Consider the following 11,583-nt stretch of genomic DNA (forward strand, 5'->3'; position numbering starts at 1 on the left):
CTTGATCAAGTATGTACAGTGGAGAATAGCACTAAACTTCTCAATGCATTTGAAGAATAATTCATGTTTATATACACAGTATAAAAATTATTATTGTACTTTTTACAATTGTGTTGGTATTTTACAAAAATAAAGTGTAAAACTTTGTACAATCTTTATAAATATGGGTATCATATTTAAATCAATATGAAACATGTGCATACGTAACTCGGTATTATGTACAGCGTTGCATTACATTCAAGCAGTAAACTATAAATCATTAGACAGATAAATGGAGAGGTTCAACTCCGGTGTGATACAGCTGTTATTTGTGATACAATTTCTATCATTCGTGATGTAAAATGCTAAGTTTGTACTTCTTAGTAATTTCAAATGATAGTTAATATTACAAGAATACACTTCAAAGTGTAGTAACGCAAACATAGAAATTGGAAATATTCCATCGAATTCATATTTCTTCGACTCGTCATTATGGATGTAATCATAATAATTAATAAAAAGGGACTGCTAAAAAAGAATTACTATAACCCAGGCACGATGCTCTTGATGCCATCGATTTAACTTTTTTTTTTAAAGCAGCCAAGTAAATTTCGCATAGCGCGTTTGTGTGTTAAATTATTACTCAATGACTTTGATTTTAATAATAAGCAAACTTTAGTGAATAAAATTTATTTGCGAAACAGTGCAAAGAAACAAGTAAAAGGCGCAGCATTTTTAATCGTATTATAGCTGGAGGAAAGTAGAATACTAATGGATTATCCAGCTGCATGAACATGGACATATGTATAACATGCTGGAACAGATGATCCACCGCCGCAATATTGTAACATCCATTTTAGAAAGCATGGAAGGTGTCGATCACGAAACTTCTAACTTATCGCGTTGCATTTTCGTTCTCAATATTTTATAATAGTAAGTCTAAAAATGTTTATATGTTCTTATACATTATATGAATTAGAAGTGGAAAACTATTATTCCTCTCACTTTCTATACAGAACATTTTGTCATTTATTAACTATCCTCGTATCTTTCGCCCCTTCCTCTTAAATTTCTGTACAGTAGCTTTGATATTGCAATTCTTTTAAAACTAACAATATTATATTATCATACACTTAAATGAATAATAAAACGAGACAAATTTTACACGTGCATACCTCTTTAGAGATTTTTAGATTACCAATTACTATTTTGTTACGATTGCGAAATTAAAATTACACGAAACTTTGATGAAAACTAAACATTTAACAAATGTTTTAATATATTTCTTAAACTCAACCACCAAACAACTTCGCCTGAAGAACGAATGATTGAAATATTCAGAAAATAAATTATACCTACTCGAAATGAAAGTGCTTCGATGTAATATCTTATTAAAAAGATTATTTCAAGTCAGTGACTGATTGGATTCATTGTCGCGTGTCCGCTTAGGTCATATCTTGAACCTTAGTCACGAAAGAAGATTATTAAAATTGTTTCACGTACCAGAACGTAGTACCTTTCTATCGTTTCACTGGAATTTAATTCTCTTCTCAAACAGTATGGTTACCATGAAGGAAGAGTAGCTTATCTATCAAGTGAGGAGGCAAGGCAGCTCGCCTCGTGTCGTACAAAACTTGTACCTCCGCTGGAATTCTAGATGGTGGTGCGCAACACGCGGGCACGCAATTATACCTACACGCCAGTTTCCCTAAGTTCGGACACTTCGCAGAGATTTTTGCCCACCACTGAAGAGGACAGTAATCGAGTGGTGCGGTGGATTCTGAGTGGTATTGTACAAGCTCAAGATCGGCCTTCTCTTCTGCGGGCATCCCAGTTTTGGTTGAACATAAACCCCCGAGTAAAAGTTCCATACCTATGTACAATTCGAGCATAACTGAGTTTCAATGAAATCATAAGAATCACACATTTTTAGGTGAATTATATATCCCCCATACCTGACACACGACTCTTTTTATTCGGGGGTTCTTCTTCGATTTTAACATTCGTATTATCTCCAGATTCTTCGTGTATTAACTTTGTCAACATCTCTTTTATAGGAGTTGCGACTAAATTCTTATCTTCTTCGGTAGCGTATGGTAATTGTTTAAACCTAAAAAGGAAACACAGTGTTAGTTACATTCATAACATGGATCAGGGTTGACTAATTGGTGGCTCGCGGGTCACCGGGGGCACCTCCGCCTTGCTGCTACGCTGAATGGCCCCCCTCCTCCCTCCATAGCTATCAGCGAGGGCCGTTCAGCGTAGCAGTAAAGCGAAGGAGCCCCCGGTGGCTCGCGAGTCACCAGTTAGTCAACCCTGATGTAGATTAATTTGAATAAAAATCTTATAATTACCTCGGATCTAGAGTAGTTGCGATTTGGAGTAAAAGCGTGACATTGTAGTCTGCATACCTATCGCAGAGCATATCAGACAAGGATTCCTTAAAAGTTCTTGCTGTTTCGCTATCGGTCTCTTTTACTTTCAGATGAGAAGATACAAGTTGCCACAGCAATGGCTTCAATAGAGATATTAAAGGCATTTTCTCCTCGCTAAGCGTCATAATAGTAACTTTAAATGGTTCGAGAACGTTGACGAGATCCTCTACGACCTTCCACTGATCGTTAGTTAAATCGACTACTTCGTGATCGACACCTTCCATGCTTTCTAAGATGGATGTTACAATATTACGACGGAGGACCATCTGTTCGAGCATGTTATACGTCGATGTCCACACAGCAGGATAGTCCATTAGCATGGTATTCTCCTCCAGCTATAATATCAAATAAGATTAGCAACGATGCGACGAATTAACAGGATACTTCGATTAAGGGGGAACAACATCTTGAAGCCTGGAAAAAAGTGCAATTTTTTAAAATTTTTTGTTAGATATCCATACTTCGTAGGAAAGTCATTTAAACCCCATATCTAGCAAAAAATTCAAAAACATTGCACTTTTTTGCGGGCTTCAAGGTGTTGTTCCCCCTTAATAGATTTACCTCCAACAATTGTTCTTGCATAGCTAAAGCTGCAGACGCAGCTGGATGACTTATGATAGCTCCAATAGCTGCTCTACATTTGGATAATATACTAGCAACCTCTGGATTCTCGAAACAAGCCTGGGCGCACACTTGCAGCGTATAAAGTAAACAAGGAACCAACGTTAATCCTCGATTGGTCAAAGCAGCTAATAATTCCGCTCTGGACGTGGCTACTACTACCGCCGTTACCCTATCTATTTTCAAGTCCCAATCGAGTAACAACGAATCTATGGTATTACCCCACTGAGCCTCTTCCCAATCCAGAGGTACATGAATCGTGTTTAATACTTTGCATTCTAAAACCGGCTCACCAGAGTTCTGGTAATACACGGAAATAGTGACAAAATGTTCGTCAGAATTGGATCTCCACTCCTCGATGGTCAAACCTACTTCGCTTGTAATGCAAGATAGAGTGGTCGCCACTGATTCACGAAAGGTATCATAAATCTTTGGTATTATCTCCTCTTCTAATTTATTTTTACTAGGAATCTCGCAAGGAGATCGCAACGTCGCGACTAGCCTCTGAAACCCTCGGCCTTCGACTACCTCTGGCAGCTGCAAGTCCATTATAATAAATTCAGCTATAGCGTCTGACACAGTCTTCCCATCGATACTCGTCTGATTAATAGGATTATCTTCTGGCATGAGGAAGGCCACGTTCTGACTATTGTTCGCGATATTGGAGCTGCTCTTAATCATAACACGTAAAGGCTGACCTATGGTAATATCATCCTCGATGTTAGACAGATTTATATTTGGGTCTGTTACGAACTGAATGTCCCCGTCTATTTGAACGGTGCCATCCGCGTTTGTAGTGTAAATATGCTGCGCCGGTGATAAACCAGCTTTCAAGAGTCTCTTCTGGGCCCTTCGCTCTTTTGTTTCCTGGGAGAGCATCTGCCTACGTGGAGGATTAGTGGACTCGAGTTCCAACAGCTCTTGCGCGTGCTTGTTTTGCAAGTGCATGCGCAAGTTGCTGGTATTGCGATTGTACGCGATCTGAGTTTTGCACAGTATGCAAACGATCTTCACTTTGGTGAGAATGTCACCATCGTCCGTGGCTGGGAAGCCAAAGAATTTCCAGTAAATACTTCTCATGGACATGGGCACCACCAGCTTTTTGTAGGTGTATGTGTGCTTCTCTTCCATCATTTTAGCGAGCACCATTTGCATCTCGCTTTTGGATTCATCTGCGGCGGCGGTCTTGCCGTTGTTAGGTAATGTTATCGATTTACTTTCCATGATTGCGAATGAAAATACATAAGTGCCGGCGCGTCTTATCTATCAGGTACTAAATACACGGATGTACGGTGTTTCTCGTATTTCTACCACCTCGCAGCGTTTGTTTCTCATCAAAATGGTGGATTTTCGTTGCATAATTTAAAATACCGCTGTTTACAACGATGCATGGCCCGTTTTAGGGGCACTTACCCGGCTGGTGGGTTAAAAGGGGATAACGAATTTGCCCGCGAAGAGTACGATATCTCAAAGCGGCGTTTGACGAATTATTTCACAGATATCGAACTTCAATTTCTCGTTTCGAAAAGAACGATGCACGATCGGTTATCGACCACCTCTCGTAACGATGCTATCGACTTCGGTTCTCTTGTTCAAAGGAATATCGCTACGTAGACCTCTCAACTAATCGATCCCACAAAATGGTGCGGTTTCCATGTAGCTCCATCTGCATCGATTACTCGAAACTACTCCACATCTCATTCTTCAAATAGAGCATGCAAAATACCTTTGTAAAAAGGAAAATGAAAGCTATTCTATAATACTATTTAACGTATCGATATGTATACGCAATAATTTGAATTATTACTTACAAAGATACATTGGATGTGTCTAACCTAAAGAATGATAATGCGCCTTTAGATTGAACGTTATATAGATACTCTCCAATTATCTCCGTAACTGTTAGCCAAAAGAGCGTGAATTCTCATGGCAGAAAAGACAAATGAATATGAAGTAGTAATTTGCAGAGAAACAAAGAGGTATCAGAGGGAACTGTTACTTGGAAACAATCTATTTCACGCAAGTTTGCCGAGGAACGTATTCTTGATACTCCCTAGAAGGGTGCCGAGTTTTAATGCGATACTCCCAGACGTAGGAGATGCATTTATCTAAAAGAAATAAAACGTTATCTTTGCTAATATTGTGGAGGTTAATCTCTGTCATTCTTGTACAAACTGCCCACGTACCGGACGAGTACTGGCAGTCATTAGAAGTGGCTCATCGCTTAGCATTCGGATATGGATATCTGACGTGGGAGTGGATCGCAAAGATTCGCAGCTATGTCTATCCATTCCTGATATCCATTGTCTATCAACTACTGGCATTGCTGTCTTTAGATTATGTAACAGCCTTGACGACGTTGCCTCGATTACTTCAAGCGTTTATCAGTGCTTATGGAGAGTTTAGACTCTACGAGTGGTCTAAAAACAAATGGACACTGTACAGCTTGTGCGTAAATTGGTACTGGTACTATTGCGCCACACGCACGCTAATCAATACCATAGAAACGGCGTGTACCATGATAGCGCTGTCAATGTTTCCATGGCGGGACAGCAATATCAGAAGTATAAACTTCATGTGGATCGTAGGATTTTTATGCATGATGCGACCCACTGCCGCTATTACATGGTTGCCCTTATGCTTCTATCATTTATGTACGAGTCCGCGGAATAAGTTAATGTTAATATCTCGATACTGCATGGTAGGCATTGTTTGTTGCTTGAGTTGCATACTGTTGGACACTTACTGTTACGGTACATTAGTCATTTCTCCTTGGGAGTTCTTCCGTGTAAATGTACTACATAAGGTTGGAGATTCGTATGGAACACAGCATTTACTGTGGTACCTTTTTAGCGGATTACCAGTACTTTTAGGATTATATTATCCTATCTTTATATCGTGTGTTTGGCAAATAACGAGGCATCCCGCTTCTTTCCATCGTCAAGCGATCATGCTGGTAGCGATTGGTTGGACACTCTGCGTCTATTCGCTGCTGTCTCACAAAGAATTTAGGTTCCTATTGCCCGTTTTGCCAATGTTAATATACATATGTACTTCTTGTAGACTCAGTTTGAACATTAAGTTCGCAAAGACGGGAAGAAAAATCTTTATAGCATTATTAATAGTCACTAATCTCTTGCCTGGTCTTTACTTTTGTACAGTGCACCAGCGTGGATCGCTAGACGCAATGAATATTCTCCGCAAGGAGCTCGCTGACTCGGACAATACAGCTAACTTATTATTTCTGACCCCTTGTCATGCCACACCTTTATACAGCCATTTACACAACAATGTACCCATAAAAATATTGACTTGCGAACCTAATCTCAATAACTCTGCGAATTATGTGGACGAAGCTGATGTATTTTTTGCCGACCCGATGCAATGGCTCAGCCATAACTATGATAACAGAAACATAATACCTAGCCATGTAATAGCATTTAATGACTTAACACCTAAAATAAGAAAATTCCTAGAGCATTATCAACTTATATATGAAACATTTCACGCGCATTTTCCTCAGTCAAATTATGGAAAATACATTGAAATATACAAACATAAATAAAATCTTTTGCTGCATAGAAATGTGTTTTTATTACATTGTCTTTGGAGCACCGAACCTTCCCAGGATTCCTTCCATCGTCCGCTCTGATTGTCTAAAAATACGGAACATAAATAATTTTTAATTGATAAGTTTATAGTTAACCAGTACAGCAATCAGGACAAATATAGCGTCCGAAAGGGACGCTGGGAGTGACTATAACTCATTTTGGTAATTTAGTTAACGGAGAAACGGTGCAGTGGGTTCCTCGACACGCGTATATGGTAATAGTTGGACCGGAGCCCGAGAGGGCGGTCGTAATGATAGAAATAATTGAGTCACGCGGCGGGAGGAGCCGAGTTCTCGTTCGGGTGGTTTGTGGAGTGGAGGGCTGGATCAGGAGGTGGTGACCAACGATGGTGATGGTGGTGGAGGGAAAAAAACCGGAGAGTGAGGGAGAGAGAGAGAGAAGGCGACAAAGCGAGTTTTCGCGAGGCCATCGCCGGTGCGAAAAGCCTTCGATGATTACACGATCGAATACGATCTTTGTCAGATTTTCAGCAGCCAAAAATTACCTATCTATAGGAACCAGCTCGCATATACCGTTACCAACTGGGCTTCGAATCTCGGAAACTATGCAAGCATACAGCGACGATAGCGTTCCTAACGGCAGTTTCTTCGCACTGCTGCATCTGCACCAAATCGTAACCATCAATAACAACACTGTCTACATTGTTTCTACATAGCAGGAATGTTTAATTGTAATACACGAAGAGCACGTGCACTTGATTAGAGAATAAAGTCGCTTAACAATAGAAGAACCCTATGGTAAGTAATCTAAAGGGAATTGAGAACTTTTTACCTAAACTCTTCGTCATAGATCACCAAATCCTTTATCTTCTTTTTTGATTCGTTCTACGCCTCGGAAAAACGTGACAAACGTGAAAGAACATGTGGATCGGGTAGGGGGATGGGTCCGCGATGATCGCGGTTAAAGAAAGGCGGACGTAGTAAAGTAACGCAAGGTAAAGTAAGGTAAGGTAAGGTAACTGGCGGCTGTAATCGAAGGTACGGCAAGGATGGTGTAAGCGGGATGGAAGAAAATATAAAGAGGGGACTGACTACATGGAGTCAACGTTCCGAGCGGGTCAGCGACCAAGCCTGTCTTCTTCTCTCTCGGCGTTCCTCGTTCACGTGTCCCTTCCTCTATCACGGGTGCTCTTCCTTCTTTGCCGCGCGTTCCTTTTTTCTCTCGTATTAGTGAAACTCTGTTTATCGGGCCTCGCCATAGGGAGGTACCTGTAAATACAGCGGGACCGGGCTCCTCTTCCTTCTCTTCCAAAAGACTTAACCCTCTGGATGGGAAACGCGCAACGGGCGTTCAGCGACTATGGTTAAAAGTAGTAGAGTAGAGGAATCCCGCACGCCCAGAGGGTTAAATATCTTGATCCGCGACGGTTTTGAAAGTTACGTGGAAGGCTACGTGCACGAGAGGCACGAGCATAATTCTCGTCCCGAGAGAAAGTTCCGCGCAACGGTGAATCCGCTCCCCTTCCTCCCGTCGTGAAAGAGCATCCGAAACGGATCGTCCATTGGGTATACAGGCGCTATATCGAAGCATCTGCGGACGGTTCTTGTTCTTGAGAATCGAATAATAGATCATGTTTAGAACAAGGTATCTACTTACAAGTTACTGCACCCTTTTCCAGTACTAAAACTACTGATTTGTAGCTGTTCTAAATAATAAACAACGATTTTATTAAAAATCCTTTTAGATAAAGTTTTTTTTTATATTTGTGAATTTACATTTCGCAGCTCAGACTTCTGTACAAATATCTTGTATCCCTGTATAGGTACAGTTTAACAGTTTGCTTAAACGCTATAATGGAAAATTTACTAAAAAATAATTCTTTTCTTGTACTACAATTTCCATGGTGATAGGTATACTGCGAACGTCTGTAAAGTTTTAGTTTTACTATACGCACATGCGTGACGGATGATTTCTCGATAAATTGTGTATTTTCGATAATCGTTTTTTGTCGTTTTCGTATAGAACGCGAGTGGCTGATTTGGCCTCTCCCTCAAGGGAAAAATACTTATTATAATTTGCAAAATACTTATTTTAACTTAGCAATATGAGGGAAAATATCGGAAAGTTCCTTGGTTTATTACGGAAACCTACAAAAAAATCCGCTCCTGCCTAATTTCAAGTGGTTCTCGGGGTTAATTTTTTTTTTTAAATATTGTATTGTCATCCAAACTACGCACGCCTGCAAAGTTTCAAGACAATTGGATAGTTGGAAGTGGGTTAAAGAGTTGCCAGATTTGAACCATACAAACAAACAGAGGATCGAAGCTGAATAAAATCGTTTAAAAAGAAATACAGCTTTAAGCTTCTAATAGACTAATGGGAGTAGAGTAATTGCATGACCATTGTCAGTGGGTTAAGTCATACAGCAAGTCGACGGTAATGCATGGATAAATATGCACCTACATCGTTTCTAACCATGCATTAATTTCTCGTACAGTTTTTGCGTTTCAGATCAATTCTAGGCTTATATATCCAGTGCTGGATTAACCAGTAAGCAAAATAAGCACGCGCTAGACATTTTCTGAATGTTAAGATCTAAGTAACTTTTGTTAGTCAAATTATCAGAAATACCTAAGAAATCGTATCTACATTGCGTTGAAGTAATCACCCTGCACCTACCTATAAGGGGACCTCGAAATCTTTCAAGTGTTTAGGGCCTCTAAAGGTCTTAATCCGGCCCTGGATATATCATTGAACAGTGTTACGTCGCGATCACTTAAAATTTAGCTGATATGTATTTAGCTTTAGGATCCTCCGAGACTCTGAGGTGTTCGACAGGTGTTTCTACATCGAGGAACTTCTCCCTTTCGCGTCGTTCTTCCGTGCTCTTCCGCCTCCGTTGGGTTCGCCGGATAAATGCCAGACGCGACAGACGATACCACGCTCCTCGTGCCTACTCGCGGCATGCGTAGACACTCAGACCCCCGATGTGGCTGGCGAAAGGTCTGATATATTCTCCAGAAGGGCACGGCACCCGGAAGCGACGATCGCGGGGCCCGTGAAAGTCTCAAGGATCTCGACCCATTGTATGTTGACTCGTCGGCAGCCAAAACACGAATGGAACTCGGGACAGCAACGCGTGTTCCGTGGCCGATATTAACGGGCGACCTTGCACCGTCAGCCCGATCCGCTGTTTGTTACATCCAAGTCATTTACGAGCTTCGGGAGACACTAGTGTCGAAACGCGACGACCCTAAGTCCCATAAAAATAGGCCTGACTATTACCCCTAAGTAGTAACGGTCTCCGCTTTTTATGACAAAGTGCTTCGCGCGCTTGTTCAGGATCAGCTATGAAAGGTTCAGAGTTCGATATCCGTAAACCGGCTTCCCTTGCCATTATCGACGCAGACTTTGCTCCCCAGACTTTGGTCGCGCGCGGCTCTTGCGCACCTGTTCGAGGATTTCGCCCTGGCCGTGCGATCACACGCCAGCGTATTCACGGCTCCTTTAGAATCCAACGCTAACTGTGCCTTAAAACAATCTCTATCTCTATCTTCTATTAGAATCTACTGTCGTTTAAGGTTACGAGAAACAAAGATAATCTCCTATTTCAAAGCTGACAGCTAGAACCTCGAGCTAACTATTAAAAACAGAGTACACGTGACGTACAAGGCACGAGTCCCAAGATCTTCGGTGTAAAGACATTCCATGCGAAGGTTAATCGGCTTCCGGTTTACAGGCGTCGTACAATTGTAACGACGCGGATTGACGAACCTATAAAAACGGTAAACATGTACATATTTCGTAATCGCCACGCGGCTGACCCGATGACGAGGAAGGACACGCAACGCGCCGCGTGCATACACATGGAAGGCCTCGCATGTGTACGCGGCCAGGTATACGCGAAATCGGTGTCCTTATAGCGTCCCATTCGCGGTCCTGGTCCATCGTGGAACAGCCGACGATGCACTTGTCCTCTTCTGGAGAGTCGTTACGCACCGTCGGGGCCAGCCAATCGCGGCCGTCGGGCAACAGGTGGCCGACCAATCGGGCCTCCCTCGTCGCATCAAACTCTTACGTAGCGGCCGAGCATCTCGCTTCACGGATACTCCGACCGAACTCCAAATGACCACGATCGCCGCGTTCTCTGCCTCTTCGTTTACACATAGCTCTTCTTTATCCTTCTATACCCCCTCCTCTCCCCCCACTGCCGCCGTGATCGTGCCAACCTGTTGCTCGTTCGGCTTTCCTTCGCTCTCCTAAGTCGATTTAACGTGGCATCGACTATGTGCCCGTATTTATATACCTGCACACGTGCCCGTGGCGCTCAAGTTTCGAATTTTCCCCCGTCCGGATTTTCCGAACGATCCTCGGGCCTTCTCTTGATCGTTAAACGCGCGTGGTTGAAAGGCGCGCAGGGTTGCACGGGGGAAACCTGTTTACGTAAGATTATTTCGATAAAAGGCGAGGCGGGCTAGGAATAACCAGCGGTCGTCATTGTTAACGGGCCTGTGACGAGCAAGTTCGATCGACCAATATCGATCAGGAAGGTCGTAAACGTAGGATAGAAGTATGGGAGAAGCTATGATCTCGCAATGTTTTGAAAAATACGACAGGTTGCGAAAAAGGTTAAGAGTGGAGCAAGACAGGCTCGCGCACGCACGCTATCAAGGCCGTGATCACGTTATGGAGGGAGCACCGAAACGGGGGCACAGGCGACGGTACGTACCTGTGATCTCTTACAAGTTGTTAGAGGCTCATGCTCAGAGGGAGAGCGCAAGGTAGCCGCCATTTTCTTCCGTGCGCAAACTTACACCTATCCCTCCTAACATCAGCCACCTATACAAGGTGTCTCGAAACGTTTCACCAAACTCCGTCAGTTTTTACCAACATTCACTGTTGAATTAAAAAACCATTTAGCTTAAGTTCTCAGCAACGTAAAGCTTCATCGCTTCGAGTTGTACCGTGACTTCCTC

The 11,583-nt window shown here is 42.3% G+C and overlaps 2 protein-coding genes across 2 annotated transcripts; one reads left to right on the forward strand and one right to left on the reverse strand.

Annotated features, from left to right (window-relative positions):
• Positions 1-72: 72 nt before the first annotated feature.
• Positions 73-4,631, reverse strand: LOC143371604 (E3 SUMO-protein ligase ZBED1). Its single transcript, XM_076816941.1, has 4 exons — positions 2,976-4,631; positions 2,334-2,749; positions 1,935-2,089; positions 73-1,852 (listed from the first exon to the last, which is right to left on the reverse strand). The coding sequence occupies exons 1-4, from the start codon at positions 4,257-4,259 to the stop codon at positions 1,530-1,532; spliced, it is 2,178 nt and encodes a 725-aa protein (XP_076673056.1). The 5' UTR covers positions 4,260-4,631; the 3' UTR covers positions 73-1,529.
• A 155-nt stretch (positions 4,632-4,786) lies between these two features.
• On the forward strand, positions 4,787-6,607 carry Pig-b (phosphatidylinositol glycan anchor biosynthesis class B). Its single transcript, XM_076816942.1, has one exon. It carries the CDS (start codon positions 5,134-5,136, stop codon positions 6,598-6,600), a length of 1,467 nt encoding a protein of 488 aa, XP_076673057.1. The 5' UTR covers positions 4,787-5,133; the 3' UTR covers positions 6,601-6,607.
• The last annotated feature ends 4,976 nt before the right edge of the window (positions 6,608-11,583 follow it).

Source organism: Andrena cerasifolii, chromosome 7 (assembly GCF_050908995.1).
Source record: "Andrena cerasifolii isolate SP2316 chromosome 7, iyAndCera1_principal, whole genome shotgun sequence".
Lineage (NCBI taxonomy): Eukaryota > Metazoa > Arthropoda > Insecta > Hymenoptera > Andrenidae > Andrena > Andrena cerasifolii.